This window comes from Salvelinus sp. IW2-2015, linkage group LG18, assembly GCF_002910315.2.
Source record: "Salvelinus sp. IW2-2015 linkage group LG18, ASM291031v2, whole genome shotgun sequence".
Taxonomy (NCBI): domain Eukaryota; kingdom Metazoa; phylum Chordata; class Actinopteri; order Salmoniformes; family Salmonidae; genus Salvelinus; species Salvelinus sp. IW2-2015.
The window spans coordinates 9,206,750-9,230,216 of NC_036858.1; the positions used below are offsets into that span (position 1 = coordinate 9,206,750).

At 42.2% G+C, this 23,467-nt stretch overlaps 1 protein-coding gene and 1 long non-coding RNA gene across 6 annotated transcripts; one reads left to right on the forward strand and one right to left on the reverse strand.

Annotated features, from left to right (window-relative positions):
- Positions 1 to 42: 42 nt before the first annotated feature.
- On the reverse strand, positions 43 to 7,937 carry LOC111978336 (uncharacterized). Of its 3 annotated transcripts, none has more exons than XR_002896438.2 (5): positions 7,352 to 7,937; positions 2,134 to 2,219; positions 867 to 1,007; positions 700 to 780; positions 43 to 564 (listed from the first exon to the last, which is right to left on the reverse strand). It is a non-coding gene; the product is annotated as an uncharacterized lncRNA (long non-coding RNA). The 3 variants fall into 3 exon arrangements; XR_002879151.3 differs by lacking the exon at positions 7,352 to 7,937 and adding an exon at positions 2,656 to 5,786; XR_011481401.1 differs by lacking the exon at positions 867 to 1,007.
- Positions 7,938 to 9,662: 1,725 nt separating this feature from the next.
- LOC111978337 (progranulin) lies at positions 9,663 to 21,803 on the forward strand. 3 transcript variants are annotated; one of them, XM_024008345.2, is made up of 17 exons: positions 9,663 to 9,829; positions 10,060 to 10,085; positions 10,941 to 11,081; positions 11,230 to 11,367; positions 11,564 to 11,677; positions 13,525 to 13,660; positions 14,061 to 14,173; positions 14,702 to 14,831; positions 16,207 to 16,298; positions 16,435 to 16,594; positions 16,789 to 16,886; positions 17,150 to 17,401; positions 17,712 to 17,948; positions 18,261 to 18,530; positions 19,270 to 19,503; positions 19,616 to 19,873; positions 20,252 to 21,803. In XM_024008345.2, the coding sequence occupies exons 1-17, from the start codon at positions 9,784 to 9,786 to the stop codon at positions 20,399 to 20,401; spliced, it is 2,595 nt and encodes an 864-aa protein (XP_023864113.1). In that variant the 5' UTR covers positions 9,663 to 9,783; the 3' UTR covers positions 20,402 to 21,803. The 3 variants fall into 3 exon arrangements, with proteins under 3 accessions (XP_023864113.1, XP_023864114.1, XP_023864115.1); XM_024008346.2 differs by having other exon boundaries at positions 14,064 to 14,173; XM_024008347.2 differs by having other exon boundaries at positions 9,664 to 9,829; positions 10,026 to 10,085.
- The last annotated feature ends 1,664 nt before the right edge of the window (positions 21,804 to 23,467 follow it).

Below are 23,467 nucleotides of genomic sequence, written 5' to 3' on the forward strand. Positions count from 1 at the left end.
TTAAATAATTCATTGTTTATTTAGTGGCACCACAAATGTGAATTAATATTTACAAAACAAGCAAAACACATTACAAAATTGCAACATTTCTGCAGACATGTCAGACCATAATAAATAATACATTTACTTTGTATAGTGCTTTTCATTACATTTTATTTTCAATAAAATAATGTACAATAAAAACAACATACATGAAAAATGAATCATAGGTAAACTAACAATATTGTAGACTTGATGCTAAATACAGATTTTTTAGCTTTAATGTGTGTGTCCAACAACCACTTAGTTATATGTTAGGAAGTTTGCCATCTTTATGACTGGCCCTGGTAACTTCACCCCAACTTCTCTTATCCCCAGAACACAGTAACTTAAGAACATAAGTATTTTTCTGACATTTTMGGGAAATTTAACGGAAAATAAAAAAATACAGCCATAACAGAGCCCCAAGTCCCATGGGGAAGTCCTCTAGGGCGTGGAAGTTCTCCCCAGCAAAGGCCAGAGTGATTTCACTCTCATGGTGAAATGGATTTCCGCCGATGTGCAGTAAGTGGGAAGTGGTGAAATCTGTGTCAACAACAGTAAGAAAAGATTAATACACATACAATCAACAAAGAACATAACAAATGTTCAGCTGTTGTTTTATATAAGCATGAACACCTATTGTTTATGAAGAAACAGATKATTTGTGCATAAGCATACCTTGTCACAGACAATAAAGGCCACTCGGGTCCTCATTGAAGAGGTAGGGCAAGAGCAGGATTGCTGCTGTGGTCCCGAGTCCTTGTAAAGTAAAGCAATGATCTTACTACACTTGCTAATTTTATTACAAAATACATTAGAGAAATGGAAGGAATAAGAGCAAATACCTCTTCTGTATTGTACTTCAGGGACTGTCAAAATAGCAGGATGATGTCCTCACCCCTGCCTCGCCTCTCTACCTCCGCTAGTCCTTGAATTATCTTTTTGTCTATATCCATTCCATGGACTTGATTCATTTCTGAGAAGATCTGAAAAGATCATTTGCACACATTTGTATGCTAATAGATTTCAGTTTGTATTGACTGCTATGTAGGTTAAATGTACACTTCAAATGCTGCATTTAACCTTCCAGAGTGATGGCTTTAACGGTGACCTTTCTATTGAATTTCAAAGATGGTGGTAAAAAACACTGGTTGGTTTCTTCATTGTATTTTCTTCTACCAGATCTATTGTGTTATATTCTCCTACATTCAATTCACATTTCCACAAACTTCAAAGCGTTTCCTTTCAAATGGTACTAAGAATATGCATATTCATGCTTCAGGGCCTGAGCTACAGGCAGTTAGATTTGGGTATGTAATTTAGGTGAACATTTAAAAAAAGGGGGCTATCCCTAATAAAGAATTTTTTTTAGAAAAAGTTTGTAATGTTTAAGAAAATAATGATAATATACAAATATTATCACACAATAACAGAAAAACATCACATAAAGTTAAGTTTGTTAACAAACATTAAATAAGAAATACAAATTCAGATCTTTGCATAATAAGATATACAATTACAATAAATCAAATAAAAAAAGACAATAAATAACATAAACAAATATTGGAAAGCTGCAACAGCTCGACTGAACATTTAGTCCACTTTTTATGGAAAGTTTTCCAGGTGATACCGTCGCCTGGAACTCAAGCCTAACCTAGTACTGACAGGCCACGCAGATATAATTGTCACGCCCTGATCTGTTTCACCCGTCCCTGTGATTGTCTTAACCCCCTCCAGGTGTCGCTGATTGTCTTAACCCCCTCCAGGTGTCGCTTATTTTCTCCAGCGTATTTATCCCTGTGTTTCCTGTCTCTCTGTGCCAGTTCGTCATGTATGTTTAGTCAAGTCAACCAGCGTGGTTTCCCCCATACTCTTTTTCTATTCTCTTTTGCTAGTCCTCCCGGTTTTGACCCCTGCCTGACTCTGGACTACTTTCCCYCCTGCCTGATCATCCTGCCTGCCCTGACCTTGATTCTGCCTACCCTTCAGTCCCTATTGGACTCTGAACTGGTTTTGACCTTTTGCCTGTARACGACCATTCTCTTGCCTACCCCTTTGGATTAATAAACATTGTAAGACTTCAACCATCTGCCTCCTGTGTCTGCGTCTCACCTTGTGTCATGATAATAATCCTCTATTGATGGGATGGTTTTCATACAGGACTGGTGGAACCATCATGGGCAGCGGTCACAACCAACCTGAAATGTATGATGAAAATTGTTAATATATTTAAAACATTAAATACATTTTCTTGAATTACAATTATTTCATTATCAGACAGGGCGGATGATACTACCTCTACAAATATTACTGCTTATACAAATTCGTACTCCTAAAAATTCCTTTAGAAGTGAACAAGCAATTACCCTCATTACTGTCCACCTCCCCACAGAAGTGGCACAGTTGGCTCAGGTCATCCCGCAAAACATAATGTCACGTAGTCTATATCTTTACATATATTTTTCTGAGCTAACAGGGAACCAGGGAATAGTATAGGTGTCTTGTAACATAATTATTTAAATACATGTGTTTTAGTGGCCATCTAGTCAGAAGTTGGATCAAAGATAACCTTGAAAGATCCATATAAATGTTTGTTTTTTTCTACAATTATATTAAATTAGAAGTTGAATATACCAGTGTTTTGGAGGAGAGTGACTGCTATTTCTTCTCTCATGATGTTAACATCTTTGTCCGTATTTGAAAAGACTATCGACGACTCCTTCAGAACACATTCAGCAAACTGGGGAAAAAATTTGATGGGCATTTCAGTTTTCCCCAACAAAATGATGTTACACTTAAGATTCTAATTCGCAGGTATACAACGACACAGCTATAATATAATTTGACAGTTCTGTTTTGCCTTTTAGTCAGTATACTTTCAGTAGGTTAATTGTACATTACTTATACTCTCATACTTTCTTTCAAGGCAAAGACCCCACAAGAAGTAGCATCTTGTTGGCATGGGTGAGGAAGGGTACCACATGCCCATCTGGAGATATTACACCCCTTCTCTCTCAGGAATGATCTGAACATAAACTAAGGGAAAAAAAGAAACGTCCTCTCACTGTCAACTGCGTTTATTTTCATCAAACTTAACATGTGTAAATATTTGTATGAACACAATATTCAACAATTTGTTGAATGTGACTAACAGAAATTGAATAATGTGTCCCTGAACAAAGGGGGGGGAGGGTCAATATCAAAAGTAACAGTCAGTATCTGGTGTGGCCACCAGCTGCATTAAGTACTGCAGTGCATCTCCTCCTCATGGACTGCATCAGATTTGCCAGTTATTGCTGTCAGATGTTAGCCCACTCTTCCACCAAGGCACCTGCAAGTTCCCGGACATTTCTGGGGGAAATGGCCCAAGCCCTCACCCTCCGATCCAACAGGTCCCAGATGTGCTCAATGGAATTGAGATCCGGGCTCTTCACTGTCCATGGCAGAACACTGACATTCCTGCCTTGCAGGAAATTTACGCACCAAACGAGCAGTATGGCTGGTGGCATTGTCATGGTGGAGGGACATGTCAGGATGAGCCTGCAGGAAGGGTACCACATGAGGGAGGAGGATGTCTTCCCTGTAACGCACAGCGTTGAGATTGCCTGCAATGACAACAAGGTCAGTCCGATGAGACACACCGCCCCAGACCATGACGGACCCTCCACCTCCAAATCGATCCCGCTCCAGAGTACAGGCCTCGGTGTAACGCTCATTCCTTCGACAATAAACGCGAATCCGACCATCACCCCTGCTGAGACAAAACTGCGACTCGTCAGTGAAGAGCACTTTTTGCCAGTCCTGTCTGGTCCAGCGACGGTGGGTTGTTGCCGGTGATGTCTGGTGAGGACCTGCCTTACAACAGGCCTACAAGCCTCAGTGCAGCCTCTCTCAGCCTATTGCGGACAGTCTAAGCACTGATGGAGGGATTGTGCGTTCCTGGTGTAACTCGGGCAGTTGTTGTTGCCATCCTGTACCTGTTCCGCAGGTGTGATGTTCAGATGTACCGATCCTGTGCAGGTGTTGTTACACATGGTCTGCCCCTGTGAGGATGATCAGCTGTCCGTCCTGTCTCCCTGTAGCCCTGTCTTAGGCGTCTCACAGTACAAAAATGGCAATTTATTGCCTTGGCCACATCTGCAGTCCTCAAGCCTCCTTGCAGCATGCCTAAGGCACGTTCACACAGATGAGCAGGGACCCTGGGCATCTTTCTTTTGGTGTTTTTCACAGTCAGTAGAAAGGCTTCTTTAGTGTCCTAAGTTTTCATAACTGTGACCTTAATTGTCTACCGTCTGTAAGCTGTTAGTGTTTAAACAACCATTCCACAGGTGCATGTTGATTAATTGTTTATGGTTCATTGAACAAGCATGGGAAACCGTGTTTAAACCCTTTACAATGAAGATCTGTGAAGTTATTAGGATTTTAACGAATTATCTTTGAAAGACAGGGTCATGAAAAAGGGGCGTTTCTTTTTTTGCTGAGTTTATATGTTATTAATAAAAGTACCGCATTTTGAAACACTTTATTGATTACAATATAGAGATTAATAACTGAGGGGAATCTGAGAATGCAGGGATTCCAGCAGGGTGTGAGTTGAAGTCAAATCTGGAGCTGACAAGGGCTGGAATGTAAATGACATGTGATCATCTGGGATTATCTAACATCTGAGAATGGGCAGGCATTCCCTCGGATGAAGAGCATCTCCGTGTTGCTGATTATGTGCTGTCATCCAGGTGGAAATGTCACCTGCATATCTGATGTAGGAAAAGAGATAAGAGATAAATTGAGTGTCCTGRGAATATGTTTATGTATGTGTACTGTACATGTGTGTGTATGTGTATGTGTATCTTGGTATATATATATTTTATTTAAATTTCTATTATTATTATCATTATTGTGTTTTGTGGTTGAGGGGTGGGGAGAGGTTGATGGGGATGGTAGTGCTGGGGGTGTCCTATTGAGTGCGAAGGGACCTATTGGGGAGGGGATTCTTCATGGAGGCACATTCAGTCATAGTTTTGTTTGTTATATTATTATGCATTTATAAAAAAAKATCTTATTTGGTTTCTAATATTATAACAGTTTACTGTGATTATGGATATGCACTCATGTTGACTTATATATTTGAACTTTCTTTTTCGCCCAGAGTACACATTTTTGATTTATTACTGTTAATATTATTGTTATTATTACTAATGTACCTACATTCTTAAAAACGAAATCAGAAAAAGTCTAAAAGAATGTAGGAAAAGCCATAAGAGGGAAAAGCACAATGGGATGGGGGATTGAGGAATGGGTAGAGAGAACAGTAGAGGGCTCTGAAAACTATTATTGCTGAAATAACTACTTCCTTTTGTGATTAGAGTCTAATACCTCCTGTGGCACACAATCAGAGGACATGATAGGTCACCAAAAATGATTCTGAAGTATGCCAGGCCTTGCAATTCCAAGATAGAAAATTGCGTTTTACGAAATCCCCCCCCCCCTTCTAATTTCCTTAATTTTGTGGCTAGAGTCAAAAACTTTATGTGGCACACACTACTGGTCAACGTGGAATATCAAAATTATTCAGAAGTGTGCCAGCCTTGCAGTCCCAAGATAGAAGTGGGGGAATTTCAGCAGGCAAAAAAATAGCCTTGCCTAAACCCCCCTCCTTCTAATTTCCTTAATTTTGTGGCTAGAGTCAAATACTTTCTGTGGCACATACTACTGGTCAACATGAGCTACCAAAATTATTCTGAAGTGTGCCAGGCCTTCAATTCCAAGATAGAAGGGGGGGGGGGGGGGGGGTTCGGCGGCAATAAAATGGCCTTGCCGAAAATTCCCCCCCCTTCTAATTTCCTTATTGTGTGGTCATATACTTTCTGTGGCAGACATCAGAGTCAAATACTTTCTTATGAACAAAATGCACGTCAGGATAGGCAACCGAAATTAATAATTAATGTATGTGTGTTATATTAAACATAGAGAAGGGAGTAAAATGTAGGCAAGCTATAAACATTTCAGAACAACTACTAGTCGAATAAGACATGGGCGAGATGACGAATTCTGGCAAAGAGATTTATTTATAGACTAATACACTTGAAACAAATAACCAAACCGAAAACTGCAGACATTACTAGCGATCAAACCAAAATAAAAAATCTAATGAAACGCAGCCTAACTTGATCAGAAATCTCAACTAGCAAGCAAGTCGCAGCAATGAAGATTTGAGTGCGTGCGTGTTCAAGCAAGTCGCAGCAATGACAAATTGAGTGAGTGCGCGTTAACGCGGGGGGGGGGGGGATTCTGGCAGGGGGGAGCTTTTCGGCACAACACCGGCTTTCGAATATTTACGCAAATTCTTCTGAACTATAGCTATAGTAACGTTATGGAAGCTATTCACAGAAGACCATAATTATCTTTGTTATTCATTAGTATTTAATATTATTATATCAATTATTTCAATACATATTCAGAGCCAAACATCAACCCAACTTTCCTTTTTAACTGTTGTCACATTCAAACTTGGCACGAGCGTTTTCAGGTGCAATTGTGAATTTCGAGGAAGAACTCCATTAACAATGGGGGTTCCTCGATTAACCCCAACTCCTAAGAAGCTCTTTGAAGAACCTTTTGGGGCTGTTTTTCATTGCCAAGAACCCTAAAGTTCTTCGGGGATCTTTGAGGATCTTAGAAGAAGTCCAGTTGAACCCCTAATTTTTAGAGTGTAAGCTAACATATTTAATTATTTTAAGATGGTTATACCATGGATCATTTAGCTATTTGATTTTGAATTGTAGGACTCCTTTAGGTATATACATTTTTTGGGATAATTTTTWWATTTWGCCCATAGAAACGCATTGAATAACACATTCATAAATGGCAACAAAAAAAAGACAGTCAAAATGAAAAAGGTTTTGAAGTGTCTGTCTTATATCTAGGACATATAAGAACACTCATGGTCTAAACATATAGATTSAATGGTTGTAAAGATGGGTAGAGGTCTGTCTGTAATAAAGAGATGCTCTGATTCTTTCACCCCACAATCCAAAAAGCAAGTTCTGAGAGGCTCTAGTTTTGTCTTATCTTGATTATTATCCAGTCGTGTGGTCGAGTGCTGCAAGGAAAGACCTAGTTAAGCTGCAGCTGGCCCAGAACAGAGCMGCATGTCTTGRTCTTCATTGTAATCAGAGGMCTGATATAKATACTATGCATGCCAGTCTCTCTTGGCTAAGAGTTGAGGAGAGACTAACTGCATCACTTCTTCTTTTTATAAGAAACATTCATGTGTTGAAAATCCCAAATTGTTTGCAATCAATTTACACACAGCTCGGACACACACACTTACCCCACCAGACATGCCACCAGGGGTCTTTTCACAGTCCACAAATTCAAGAAAGCCTACAGTATTATATAGAGCCATTGTTGCATGGAACTCCGCTCCATCTCATATTGCTAAAATAAACAGCAAACCAATTTTCAAAAAACAGATAAAGCAACACCTCACGGCACAACACCTCTCCCCTAATTGACCTAGATAGTTTGTGTGCAGTGGTATAAAGTACTACTTAAGTAGTTTTTTGGGGTATCTGTACTTTAACTATTTATATTTTTCACAACGTTTACTTTAACTTCACTACATTGCACCTTGCACTCCTTGTAAACAACGTCACTTTTAGAAARTTTGGCAAAGGGTCACGTCTCTGTGCCGGCAGTTAGCTACTGTACCRAGCCAGCTAGCTATTGGCTAGACAGGTGGCTACAGGTGCGTTCACTCACCACCTGAATTCGTAACAAATTCTTGCAAACTCCGCCTGCCTCAACACACACACGTTACGCTCAGTGGTTTATTTTATTGAAATGCGAGCTGTTAGAAGCTTTTTAAAACTATTTTGGGTGTTCTCGATTCTCTTTCTGCCAGTAAGGGGGGAGGGCTTCGATAGCGGAGCGGAAACGGAAGTAACGAACCATACACCTAACCAGTGATTGGTCAGAAATCAGCTGRAGGCAAAGACTGGGCGCGTTCCAGGTCATTTTTTAATATGCAGATGACACAGCTGTTGTGGATTTGCTCCACCCAGACCAAGTCTCTCTTCAAGGTTTTGACAGAGAAATTGCAAAATTCGTCCAGTGGCGCGTAGATAACTTTCTTGAAATAAACGCCCAAGTCTCTCTTCAAGGTTTTGACAGAGAAATTGCAAAATTCGTCCAGTGGCGCGTAGATAACTTTCTTGAAATAACCGCTGACATAACAAAAGAGATGGAAATGGATTTCAGAAGGAACAACACCACTAACCCCTACGAAGATCAATAGGGAATCAGTCATTAGAGTGACCACATATAAGTAGCTGGGAATCTAAATAGACAATAAACTGAAATTCAATGACTGTGTCTTTGCAAAYATAAAGAAATTGCAACAGAGAATGTTTTTTTAATGTCGACCGCCACATCTTACAAATGTTCTATAAATCTGTCCTGTAGAGTGTGCTGTCCTTTGGTCTGATTTGCGTGTTTGGAAACATGCGAGTGCAAGACCTAGTCAAGCTTCAGCACTTGATTAAGACGACTGGAAGGATAATTGGCATAGATCAAGAATCAGCCACCAACCTGTACACAAAACTCATCCTCCTAAAACTTAAAAGCATTTTACAGGACAGTACTCATCCCCTGCACTCAAAATTCAGTCACAGCAGCAGCCGGACAAGGGGAAAGAGACTTTTTCWAAAGAAAATTAAAACAGATAGATATGGGGACTCTTTTATTTCAACAGCCATTAGGCTGTATAATACATCGTCTGTRGGTCCCTCGAGTATACACCARAATGCACGTTCACTTTAAGRGTATAGCTGTGGCACTTTGATTGGATTCTGTTGTGTAGTTTCTGTGTTTTCATGTTTTATGTGCTGTCTTTTTGAGCACATAACCCAATGAATTTCCCCCTGGTGGAATAATAAAATTGATCTGAATCTGTGGTTGCTGGCACGTATAGGGTTGAATCAACCAGCATTCCTTTACACACAGGCTTTGTTTAATGCCAGTGGCAGGTCATTGGTAAATAGAAAAGAGTAGAGGGCCAAGAGAGCTGTCCTGCAATACACCACATTTGACATGTTTAACATTAGAGAAGCTTCCATGAAATAAAACCTTCTGTTTTCTATTATATAGATAGCTCTGAATCCACGATATGACAGAGGTTAAAAAGTCATAACACATTAAATCTGTAGAATGTCGGCCCAGTTCCATCTCGCTRCAAACTCTCCCACTGCCAGTCACTGGGCTTCCTCTCCTCACTATATTTGGTGGGGAATGGACATCCCAAACTGATGCTTCAGATTTATACATGTGGTGAAACGTGTCTCTTTGTTCTATCTGTGTTATTCCTGTACCAATCTGGTACGGTTTAATCAACGCTTGGTTAGTTACAGTATTGACAAATATATTTAACAATCATGTATTATATTGATTTAGTTCCTTACTGAGAAGTCAGTTCTACAGGTTCTCCAACTGAGAGAAAAATATGACAGTTAATGGGCGGTTCCGATGCTTAGACGTTGCTGACGCCTAACAGATCTTACAACGCCTGGATAGGTATTTTAACTATCAGCTAACCACATCATATGTTGTAGCCATTTGTCAGTTGGTTGTTGCGTCGCCTCGCTCCCCAGTAGGGCGACTGATAACGATTTGGAACCAGGCCCATGGTCACACGGTGCGCGTATCTTGTTTTCAGAAAAAAGCCGAAGTCACCCCAGACCGCATAATACTCCAACGTCGCTTCGAATGAATGATAATTTAACAAGTTTGAACTTGTACATCGCACACGAAGGTAGATGACACATTTCATACATTTTGTCGGGCGTCACGCCTGACCAATTTAATTTTCTTAACTTGCTAGCTAATATGCTACTAGCCACTGCCAGCTATCTAACGTTCGCWAGCGACAACTGTCAGCTCTGRCATTCATTGTTGTTGTGATCGTCTGATAATGGCGTACTGTTACTCTTGTTTRCTTTCATCTTTAGAAGGCTAACTTATATGACGATATTCCCTCATAAGCCCTCTTCTCAGACTCTCTGGCAATGGTAAGAGATTCCCCTCCAACACTGTTGAGACTAAATTAAAAGCATTGTAGTAGTAGTATTAAAATCAAGTGTTTTATTAGTCACATGCGCTGAATACAACTGGTGTAGACCTTAAAGTGAAATGCTTACTTACGAGCCCCTAACCAACAATTAAGRTTAAATGAAAAATAAATAAATAAGAAGAAATAAAATTAACAAGTAATTAAATAGCAGCAGTAAAATAACCATAGCGAGACTATATACAGGGGGGGTACCGTGCGGGGGGCACCGGTTAGTCGAGGTAATATGTCATATGTGTGATTGCTTGGTTAAATGAGGTTACTGCAGGACATATTGGCGGTCCAGCAGACCCCGCTTTGAACACCATAGTATTAAATAAGCATTATAGCTTAGTTKGTTAGCAAGCTACAGTACTTATTTGGAATGAGTTGGATGTGCTAAAAGTCCATTCTGATAACATTTTAGCAATCTTGTTTCTCGAAATGGCTGACTAGGCTACAGTGAGTGAGTGAGTGAAGTAGTCCATTTCAGGTTCATAAGTCCCCAGATGACATACTAGCTATTGCGGTTTTGTGTAGATAAAGACTTAAAGATTGTAGTTTAAATGTTCTAGTGTGATCCAGCACACACAAATATTTGCCTGGAAAGGACATGAACCTCAGAGCAAATGTATGGAGTTAAGCACAGACTTCTGCATTCCTAATGTGGGTGAACCCAGTAGGRTTACAGCTGAAACATTGATCAACCTGTGCACAACGTTATTCACCACCACCCACCTATTGACATAGCATCATCAAACAAATGAAGAAATATGTCTCAAGCACACAGTCTTAGGTTTTCTTAATCTCTCCTCAGACTGTGCAGATAGGGGTGGCGTGTCTGGCTCTGCTAGGCCTGACCTCAGCCCTGATTTGTCCCGATGGTGGGATGTGTGCAGAGGGGAACACCTGCTGCAAGACGCCCAGCGGMGGATATGGCTGCTGTCCACTACCGAATGTAAGTGACTAGTCTCTGGTCTAAAGTTTGTGWATGTGATTGCTTGATTAAATGAGGTTACTGCAGGACATATTGATGGTCCAGCAGACCCCGCTTTGAATCGTACCCATAGTGTGAAACATGACGCTGTTTTGAATCCCGTCTCCAGGCTGAGTGCTGCTTGGACCACCTGCATTGCTGTTATGAGGGGACAGTGTGTGATTTAGTGCACTCCAAGTGCCTTAATAAAACCGTCTCTCTGCCGTGGGTCAGAAGAGTTCCTGCCAAACGCCTAATCGGCCCTCTGGTAAAGGGAATACAACGATATCCATATATCTGTGTATTTCTGTCTATTATCTATTGTGTCTGTTTTGTTTAATATAGATTAGATGTCTTCATTTTATCAAGCCTATTCATTCATGGTAATTAACTTTGTTGCCTGAATAAATGTAACGCATGTTTCAAACTCACTCATTGATATGCGTTGCCTGCCACTCCTTTAGATGCTGGAGGGAGTGAAGGCAGTCATTTGTCCCGACGGCGAGGCCGAGTGTCCAGACGACACTACCTGCTGTGAACTCCCAGGCGGTTCCTGGGGCTGCTGTCCCCTGGCCAAGGTACGTTACATACTTTTCCATAAGGCCTATTCCATATTTGGAAGTCCTCATTGGGTGACATTCCGAGAGTATAAAATTGCATTGATCAAAAATCTGTAGGTTAATAATACCATAGTGTTTTGCATATTTTAGTGCTGTCAAAATGAGGCCCCTTGCATTTAACTGCTGCCTCAGGACCATTCTTTCTTCCTGTGGTCGTACAATATTCACCTGGAACAACCACTGTAATGTGTTGAAACAATGTTTCAGTTGATTCTGCAACRGTCAACACTGCGCACTAAAATACCCGAGGGACCTTTATTGAAATAATTGATTCATCTGCACATTCTAAGTTCCTCTGGTCTTCTTGAGCATGATAATAAAATGGTAAGCTTGGCTTCAGCTATTAACAGAGTAAGCCTTTGTTTAGAAAGTGACTTGACCTGACTACTAGGCAGCAGGCTAGACATAGTTAATGAAGCTAGTCCCAGTGACGGCTGGAGGGGTTTTTCACTAAGCAGAATGAAGGACCTGGCTAGAATACGCGGAAATTGAATATGTTTTTWAAAAAGTTTTTCTATAGTATTTGCAAAAGCGGGCACACTGACCCTTGCCTTGTGAAATAATCCCTTGGTCTCTGAATTTTGATGGTAAATATTTGATTGTAATGGTTAACACTCCAGAACGGGGGAAAAATGCTACTTCGGCCTAGGATATTAATACTTTGAAAACGTGCTTGTGCCAGTTGGCAAGTGTATTTGAGTTGACTTGGGTGTGCATATACACAGAGATGGGCAGTCGGCCTATTTCTTTTAGCTACATGTATTTGAAATATTTATTTTAATTAATTTTGAGTYTTTAGTCATATGTATTTGAAAGTCTTGAAAAACAAATCACCATGGTATCTGGAACAAGATGCTTCAGAGAATGGTATTTTGTATTTCAAAATACTTTTCTACCATTTTATTTAGAATTTTTATATAGRGGTTCACAGTTTTGTGACCCTATGTCAACTCGCCCCCACGTTTCTGAGGCAGGGCGCCCTGGAATGGGTTCGCTCAGAGAGAGGGGCCCAAGCCCTGGATCACTTTTTGAGGATGTTCCAGTGTTTCAATACAATGGGTTTGATGTGACCGGCACATGGTCTGTACTCCATACCCAAATGTGGGGCTATTTTGTTCTTGTTTCAATTAGTGCCAGTGAACGGGCTTTGACTTTCAGTCTCTCTAGCACMGGTATTTGTCTGTTCAATGACACTCTTATCATACACGCGCTGCAGGAACCTGGTGCGCATATCATTAGCTTTGMGCTCGAAATCTATGTCTTTACTACAGTTATGTAGGKYTCTTAGGAATTGACCCACCGTTATGTTCCGCTTAAGGAGTACCGGATGGTTACTGGTTGCGTGGTAAAGTGTATTCCTACTCTACCATCTCCCGCAAGCCGCAAACTCCAACTTGTTTTCTTTATTTTTGTGAATTGTAAGATCCAAGAAGTCTATTTTCTACCGACTTCTCTCTGCTGTAAATTTGAGATTGAGGTCAGACAAGTTAATATAAGAAATMAAGGAGAGCATCAGTACCGCTCCATACCAGTAGGATGTCGTCTATGTATTTTTTCTGAAGGGCGACGTTCTGAAAATATGGGTTAAATTAAGGCCTCCTTCCAGTGTACCATAATACATTCGCATAGTGAYTGCAGCTCACATTGTTGTACCCCGAATCTGTTGGTGGAAACTGCTTGCATATTGGAAGTAATTTGATGTGAGGGCAAGCTCTTCTTTTTGTCATTGATAAGCTCCTTTCCTTTGTTTGCTGAAGCGTGAATGCCCARCTGAACGCATTCTAAACCTTGTCTTCTCTCTCAAGGCGGTGTGCTGTGAGGACAAGATGCACTGCTGTCCAGAGGGCACCAAATGTGACCTAGCCCACTCCAAGTGTGTGTCGCCCACKCTGGACACGTTCCCTATGAGGGAGAAAGTGCCTGCAAGGAAGAGGCAGACAGGTACTACCTAGGATAGGATAAAGTAATACTCCTACCCCCCCCCTCCCCCTTAAAATAGTTAGATGCACTATTGTAAAGTGGTTGTTCCACTGGATATCATAAGGTGAATGCACCAATTTGTAAGTCGCTCTGGATAAGAGCGTCTGCTAAATGACTTAAATGTAAATGTAAATGTAGGTACTGAAGGGACAGACAGAAATAAACTGCAAGATTATCAGGAAGTTGTTGTTGAATTATGTTCCAGGGTTGTGTTCATTAGGGCACACAAAGGAAAACTTAAAAAATAAATTCCCTTTTTTGTTTCTTAATTGGAAAAGTCCACAGTCCCTTCCTTTTTCAGTCTGTTTTCTTCAATTTGGTGCCTAATGAACACAACACAGTTCTCTTCCTGGTGTCTCAGTAGCTGTGGTTGGACAAGCAGTGACCTGCCCAGGTGGTAAGAGCCAGTGCCCAGACGGAACCACATGTTGCCTACTGGCCAGTGGAGACTTTGGCTGCTGCCCCTACCCTGAGGTGAGTGGAGCTGGGGCTGGTGCTGGGTCATTTAAGCAATAAGGCACGAGGAGGTGTGGTATATGGCTAATACAACCATAAGGGTTGTTCTTAGCACGACGCAACGCTGAGTGTCTGGATTACAGCCCTTAGCCGTGGTATATTGGCCAAATACCACAAACCCCCAAAGTGCTGTAATGCTAGTATAAACTGGTTACCAATGTAATCAGAGCAGTAAAAATAAATGTTTTGTCATACCCGTTGTATATGGTCTGATATACCACGGCTGTCAGCCAATCGATTTCAGGGCTCAAACCACCTAGTTTTTAATACAGAGTAGATCCTGGGTCACACAATCTTAAGCCATTTTGTTCAGCTGTGTGTTGCACAATGTGTGTTACACACAGGCGGATGTGTAGTAACTGTCAGTCACATATGTCTTAGCCTAAGAAAAAGTGTTTCAATGTGAGGAAAGTGTAGCTAAAGGGAGATGTAGAGATTGAACATTTCAAAACTGATATACTGTCTTAAATCATGTGTTCTGTACAGGGTGTGTGCTGTACTGACAAACTCCACTGTTGCCCTGGCAACACAACCTGTGACCTGGAGCATGAGATGTGCACTTCCCCCAATACACGGACTCCATTGGCCAAGAAGATCCCTGCAATCCCCAACGATGGTGAGGCACCAACCACTTCTCACCCTAATCCCTGGCTACTGGGATGTTACTAATTGAGTTTGTAGTGTAAGCGTGTAACTTTCCAGTGGAATGAGGGGTTACAGTGGATTCTGAAAATATTCAGACCCCTTCACTTTTTCCACATTTTGTTACGTTACAGCATTCTAAAATTGATTAAATATAATAAAAAAATCCTCGTCAATCTACACACAATACCCCATAATGAAAAGGCGAAAACAGGTTTAAATTTTTTGGGCAAATTTAATACAAATTACAAAAAGAAATACGTTATTTACATAATTATTCAGACCCTTTGTTATGAGACTCMAAATTGAGCTCAGGMGCATCCTGTTTCCATTGATCATCCTTGATGTTTCTACAACTTGATTGYAGTCCACCTGTGCTAAATTCAATTGATTGGACATGATTTTGAAAGGCACACACCTGTCTGTATAAGGTCTCACAGTTGACAGTGCATGTCAGAGCAAAAACAAGGCCATGAGGGCGAAGGAATTGTCCGTAAAGCTCCGAGACAGGATTGTGTCGAGGCACAGATCTGGGGAAGGGTACCAAAACATTTATGCAGCGTTGATGGTCCCCAAGAACACCGTGGCATCATTTTTAAAAGGAAGAAGTTTGGAACCACCAAGACTCTTCCTAGAGCTGGCCGCCCGGCCAAACTGAGCAATCGGGAGAACGGCCTTGGTGTGGGAGGTGACCAAGAACCCGATAGTCACTCTGACAGAGCTCCAGAGTTCCTCTGTGGAGATGGGAGAACCTTCCAAAAGGACAGCCATCTCCGCAGCACTCCACCAATCAGCCTTTATGGTAAAGTGGCCGGACGGAAGCCACTCCTAAGTAAAAGGCACATGACAGCCCGGTTGGAGTTTGCCAAAAGACATCTAAAGGACGCAGACCATGAGAAACAAGATTCTCTGGACTGATGAAACCAAAATTGAACTCTTTGGCCTGAAAGCCAAGCGTCACGTCTGGAGGAAACCTGGCACCATCCCTACGGTGAAGCATGGTGGTGGCAGCATCATGATGTGGGGATGTTTTTCAGCGCCAGGGACTGGGAGACTAGTCAGGATCGAGGGAAAGATGAACGGAGCAAAGTACAGCGATATCCTCGCTGAAAACCTGCTCCAGAGCTCTCATGACCTCAGACTGGGGCGAAGGTTCACCTTCCAACAGGACAACGATTTCTACAGGCTGTAACGTAACACAATGTGGAAAAGTGAAGGGGTCTGAATACTTTCTCGAATGCACTGTATGTGGTCCTTTTTGAATTCTGTGCTCTTGTAAGAAAATATCACAATTATTTTGAGTTTCTGTTGTTATACAATATTTTTTTAAATGTGCATCTTTCTTTTAGTGGATTGCCCAGACAAGTTGTCATTGTGTCCTGACGACACCACTTGTTGCCTGAAGGGGAATGGGAGCTATGGCTGCTGCCCTATGCCCAGTGTGAGTACTATGCTCTGAGCCCAGTGACTCACCACCATAATCAGCTGCAAGGAAATGCGTCAGCTGTCGTAGAATTTAGCTGGAAGAAGTAGGATTATTTTAGTTTAGCCAGATTGCTCTTTCTCTTTCTCCGCAGGCTGTGTGCTGTTCAGATCACCTCCACTGCTGTCCAGAGGGCACTACCTGTGACCTGGGACAGGGCACCTGTGTGTCTAAACACGACCAAACCCCCATGGCTGTCAAAATCCCCGCCACATTGACCACTTCATCCCTACAGAGCAGAGGCCCGAGACAAAGTTAGACATCAAACATTAGCACATGATGTTAACATCAATTTGCAACCGACTATCCAAGTCGGGCTATTCAAGATAGACGACTGCATAGTGACCAATGGAATGAAAGTTTATATTTGGGCAGATCTGTTGCTATTCTGCATCTCGCCAGAGGTGTCAAATCCATACGTTAACATGTGAAGGTCTGTGTCCTCCAGTCAATGCTGTGCCCTGCAARGACTCTGTGGCCTGTGCTGATGGGAGTACGTGCTGTAAATCACTAGATGGAGAATGGGTCTGCTGCCCCCTGCCCAAGGTACTGTGTGTGTGTGTGAGAGAGTCAGTCAGTCAAAATTCCTATCACACTTGACAGTACAGCTCAGCCCTTGAGACTCACGTGATTATGAAATCTTGCGTAATTCCCTTTATTCATGTTGCCAAGTGTTGCCTTTTCTTTTACGGTCGGTGGGGTTAAATTTGTCTTGCAGCGTTAAAGATATGCAAACAGAAACGCTATATAAACTGTGGACTCTTCTGCACCAGCGAACCCCACACTGATTCCTTTGAGCTCCCCCATAGGCTGTGTGTTGTGATGACCATCTCCACTGCTGCCCCCACGGGACCATCTGTAACCTGGCAGAGAGTACGTGTGATGACCCCTCCTCGGGCTCTGCCCTGGTTCCCATGCTGGACAAGGTGCCTGCCTTCAGCTATGTGTCGGAGGAGGAGCCGCTGCCCAACAGCAAATGTGACGAGTCCACATCGTGCCCGGGCCAATCCACGTGCTGCAAGACCACCACGGGAAACTGGGCCTGCTGCCCCCTGCCCAATGTACGGCCATTTCCACATATACCCCCATTGACTTGTTCCTTGCTAAGTTAAGGGTCTAACCTTTAGGCAACTTTACCTAAGGTTGAATCTGATTTGAATGATGTCGATGTTAAATTCTACTCTGGAAGTAACTAGACATGAAATATAATTTTTCTCGACTAATTGAAAACCACAACTGTCCCTGTACATGAGTAGTCTTTTATTCCAGTCATCTCAGTAAGTAATTTAATTAAATTTGAGGCAAATAAGCATCACGTTTTAGCCTAACTTATCTCAGTAATAACAAGCCTGTGCGTTCTGTGTCCTTCAGGCGATGTGTTGCAACGACCACCTCCACTGCTGCCCCCACGGCACCGTGTGTAACCTGGAGGCCAGTACCTGTGATGATCCCTCAGGCTTCACCATGCCGTGGGTCGCCAAGGGGCCAGCCCTCCCCACCCAGACACCACTGGCCACTGAGAAGTGTGACGAACAGACCATGTGCCCCAGGGGCACCACCTGCTGCAGGCAGAACTCGGGACAGTCGGCATGCTGTCCTCTACCTCATGTGAGTTTAACTTTCTCCCATTCAATGACTCCCTTCATAGAGACTGAGATGAATTGAAGAGTTGTGTATAATTCTGGAGAAACATTGTTTTTCGACTTCAGGCCCAGGGTGTGTGTTACAGAAGCGTCCTAAGCTGACATATCTTATGTTTTCTCACTTTAAGACACTAGATACTGTAGATCAGGGCCAATATTCATAGTGTCTCAACATGCCTACTCTTTATGAATACCGGCGCAGATTTGTTGTGGTTACAAAACAAGGTGCTCTTAACTAGAAGTTCCGCATTGAAARAATGTTATTGTTGCCCCTTAGGCGGTGTGCTGTGACGACCACGAGCACTGCTGCCCTAAAGGCTACACGTGTAACGTGGCCGAACAGACCTGTGACAAGCCCGGGCTCCTCAGCCGGCCCTGGGTCCCCAAGCTGCCAGGCCTGCCACTGCACAGAGGGCTTCCCCAGGCCAGTGCCCCCTCCGTCCACCCAGCCAAGAACATGTGTGACCCTCACACCAGCTGCCCCAAAGATACCACCTGCTGCTTCGTGAAAAAGACTGGCAAGTGGGGGTGCTGCCCCTTACCCAAGGTAAGGAGTTTACTATGGATCCTTTACCTGTGGCAACCTCAGCAACATTTCAAAATATGATTATTTATGATGAACAAGGCAATTGGAAGTTGTCGCTATTTTACATAACAGAAAATTACCACATGTTGAAATTATGAAAATAGTATTTCGGGTTACTCACTCATCTTTACTCCTTGTGGAGCGTACGGCCCAATTCAAAAAATTCTCAGACTCCAGTCACCCAAGTCATGACCTGTTTTCTCTGCTTCCGCACGGCAAGTGGTACCGGAGCGCCAGGTCTAGGACCAAAATGCTCCTTAACAGCTTTTACCCCCAAGCCATAAGACTGCTGAACAATTAATCAAATGGTCACTGGACTATTTACATTGCCCCCCCACATTTGTTTTTACACTMCTGCTACTCACTGTTTATTATCTATGCATAGTCACTTCAGCCCTACCTACACGTACAAATTACCTCGACTAACCTGTACCCCCGCACATTGACTCGGTACCGCTACCCCCTATAAATAGCCTCGTTGTTATTTTGTTACTTTAAAAAAAWWWTTACTTTAGTTTATTTGGTAAATATTTTCTTAACTCTTTCTTGAACTGCACTGTTGGTTACGGGCTTGTAAGTAAGCATTTCATGGTAAGGTCTACACTTGTATTCGGCACACGTGACAAAGTTTGATTTGAAATGGTGATTATACAGTAGTAATCTCTGTATGACCTCAGTGTAAGGTTCTTCTCCTCCCCAGGCGGTGTGCTGTACCGACGGAGACCACTGCTGCCCCAGCGGCTACAGCTGTGACGACCAAAAGACCTGCTGCACTAAGGGCCGCCTGACCATCCCCTGGTACCGCAAGGAGAAGGCCCTGACTGTGGGCGCCATGTTGAAAGATGTCAAGTGTGACAACAATAGCAGCTGTGCCTCTGGGACCACCTGCTGCAAGCTGCCCACAGGAGAATGGGGCTGCTGTCCTCTGGTCAAGGTGCGTCTCCATTGACTTTCTGTGATAATGGGTTGGATTTATATAGTACACACACTTTGTCTAATTGGGACACTTTCCTTCTCTCTTTCTCTTTATTGCCCTCTATCCGCAGGCTGTTTGCTGTACAGACCACGAGCACTGCTGCCCACAGGGCTACAGCTGCAACATGCAGACTGGGACCTGTGAGAAACCGGTAGAGGGTGTTCTCCCCCATATGATTCCCCAGACAAAGGTGGCAGAGTCCCAGCAGAGAGCAGCGGAGACGGGGCTAGATGTGAAGTGTGACGGTGCTGGAGAGTACAGCTGTCCCAAACTGCAGACATGCTGCAAGACCTCCCCCACAGAATGGGCCTGCTGCCCCGAATCAAAGGTAGCGACACGGCGTCTTTGAAAATTAACTTGACATATGTAACTTTGGATTTTGACCGTAAGTGCCATTCAACTTTTTATACAACGTTCTGCCCATTTAGGCGGTAACATGCCCGTCAATTCTAGTGAATAGGCCGCGCATACGTTCCAATATGTGGGCGGTAAATGCATAAAAAAACAACATGCTTACATGGCCCTGTCACTTCCATTGATTGTTAGCTTGTTGTGGCTAAAGTTTGCTGACGTTTGTGGAGGTTGTTTAAAGAGAACCTAACCATGGATTACAGTTTCTCCTGACCCATAGACTACTTTCAGGGTGAGGAACCATCTAACATCAAGTTGAAAAATCTACTCCTTTAAACTTGCTTTCTCTTCACAGGCAGTATGCTGCGCAGACTCCAAGCACTGCTGCCCCATGGGATACACATGTCACCTAGGGCAGGGAGGCTGCTCCCAGCAGGCTGAGTTGACCTGGGATATTTTCTTCACTCACAACAAAAAGAGAGACTTTGTTCCTTTTGGACTCTGAGCCAATCAGAATGCATTGATCTGGTCTCTGTGCCAATCAGGAGCAGCACTGATCTGATGTTCCTCCCTCCAGCACACTTACTAACCTACAGAACATGCCATAAGAGGAACACGACCTTATGGACAAGGGACTGAAGATTTAGTATTTTTCTATCTATTTTTTTTCCCTTTTTTCCCCGTGATTTTATTTGGTTTTCAATTGGGGTAGAACCAGGAAGTAGAAATGTTTGAAAATTCAGCATCTCTACCCAACGTCCATCCAGAAGTGTTTTAAGATTTTTATGCAGCTAGCTTCTCCGTTTATCCTTAATGTCTTTTAGATTTACGTTTAGTTACTACTGCCCCATATCATGCCATTTTCTCTATTCAAATGAGAAACATGAATGTATTATAGCCTCTTGTTGGAACTATCACTCTAAGCCTGCTTTGAGACGTATCAAAAATTAATTTGTATACCAAACTCTTAAGAACACAGCTACATAGTATAAGAAAGCTGATTTTCATGTTTTGTTGATGCAGGGCACAACCTAGCATTAGTAAGTGACTGTCAGTTTATCGCCTGGAAGTACTTATATAGCCATTGATCAGCCGACAGTGTTAATGTAATTGAAAATTTTTCTTGATTTTATGTATGTTTTGGCTGCTGGTTCTTTACTTTCTGTGAAGTGAGGATCGAGATGGATGGTCCAACCTCTGACAGTTTTCTGAATGCTGTCACTCAAACCCGTCAAGTCATAGACATTTTCTTAAATGTGTAATTTCTATTTATCTATATACATCTTTATAATCATATAGTTGGAATACATTACAATCATATGCATACAATGTATTTAAAGCAAAATGTTTTTAATCAGTCATTTTATCTTGATGTGATCAATACAAATGATCATAAATAACCTTATTTAAACAGGATTGTGCCCATAGAGATCTTATTAAACGATTCTAATTCCTAATTCTATGGTTGGGCCTTTTTTGATTTTCAGTATAGGAATTACTGGTAAACCCCAGTTAAATTATTTCCTCATGAAATTTGTGGTGCTTTTACAAAAGTGACAGACTTCCCTATTTCATAGTACGTCTAGTTCATAGGAAGTATGTATGATTGTTTTGCACAATGTTAGTTCATATCAAAATGTACACAAATCTACACCAAACACTCTTATTTCTTTTAATAAAAAAAATGTATTCCTTTTAAAAGATTTTATCTCATTGAAGAGAGGGTGAATTTGTGTCCCTGATAAGTGTATGCAAACTGAGGTGAAATATATTTTTAAAATATATATRGTTTACGTTTGAAAAACAACCATTTTGGGTGTATTTGTGGCATTGTAGGGCGGCGCACATTTGGCACAGCGTCGTCCGGGTTTGGCTGTCATTATAAATAAAAATGTGTTCTTAACTGACATGCCTAGTTTTATTTTTTTATTATTGTGATTTTGTACTATATATAACTCCATTGGGGACTAGTCCTTTTCCAGTCATTCATGTGTGAATGGATTATCTGACATACTTTACATTTGTGTGCTTGAATTTAGACATAAGTCATATTTCCTGAGCTGTACTGTAGGACAATTGCATTTTAGTCCTTTAGCAGATGCTTTTATCCAGAGCGACTTACAGGAGCAATTAGGGTTAAGTGCCTTGCTCAAGGGCACATCAAACGATTTTTCACCTAGTCAGCTCAGGGATTTTAAACATCGACCTTTCGCTACTGGCCCAACGCATTTAACCGCTAGGCTACCTGACGCCCCAATAATAAGCAATGTGTGAGTCATATTTTTGCCTGAACGTTGGAGTGTATGGTTCATAGAGATTCCCAAGGAAAGGACACCTCACTTCCTATGCACTTCTCCCCTCTCCCTTTACACAGAGGTCTGTATATAATGACAAGATGCTCATGTCTCCGCTATAACAATGGGAATCGTCCCGAAGGCGGAAAGGCAGGTGACAAGCTTAGGTCCAAAATAAGCCCATAGAAACGCATTATGTTTATTTGCTTTCCCCCTTATCCTTTTCCCCCTTAGAAGTTGTTATGACGACCAATGAAAACAAGAGGTGTGAGTAGCAAGCAGAGGCATGAAGAGAGTAACAGAAGCCTTGACCCTGCCCTGGCACATCACAGCTGGTGAGATGTGTCCCAGTTACCAGTGGACACAGCCAGGCTTGGCTCTGGTGCTCTCTGCTGGCAGCTAAGAGCCATGGACTAATCAGCCTCAGTGGAGGGCACGGGTAGAGAGAACGAGGTTTAACTCCAATGAGGCACGTCCGCACTATAATGCTCTGGCCCATGGCCCCTTTGGCTTTTTACAACCCTTTGTTGTATTTGCCCAATGGACACGATTGTAAAAGGGCCACAAGTCCAAGGTTTCCAGTCATTTCAATTCATGATTGAAGAATACGGTTCATACATTTTGTACCGTAATTAGATAAAGTACAACTGTACCACTTTGTCATGAATGGTTAGAAACAGAATTGAATTTGAGCACCACTCTGAGACGGAGTTCTGATAATGGAACTTTTCCAAGTCTATGTATAGATAGATCCCAGGGCACTCGACCAGTACACGGATGAAACTCGCTGACCTGCCTATGTGTACTCCTGCTGAGTGCCTCACCATTGGTTTGTCCCTTTGCCATTCAGATGTTTCCAGGGAAAATGTCTCATGGGTAGTATGTGTTTTTTGCTGACACCCCCTCCTCTGGCATGTTGCTAATTCCCATGGGAATGTTCAAATTCTGCCGATCTGAATTTGGGACAGGGCAGCACACAGGTGTTGAATGGGAAGTATTACTGAACCGGTGCCAACTACCAGACTTGTATGAAAAATTTGACTTGACTTTAACCAGTGTCACTTTGATTAAATATGTTACTAAATTGCACTTTTCTTTGTCAATCTGTCTCAATACTGATTTTCTACCTTCATTGAGTTACACTTCTTTGCACTTGTGGTTCTTCCCTTTATTTTGTTGCTTATTTATCGACGTTATATCCATGTTATACCTATGTATTTGATTCTCTAGGACTGCCATAGCTATTAATACAAACTTGAACGTATGTTTGAAGGTGA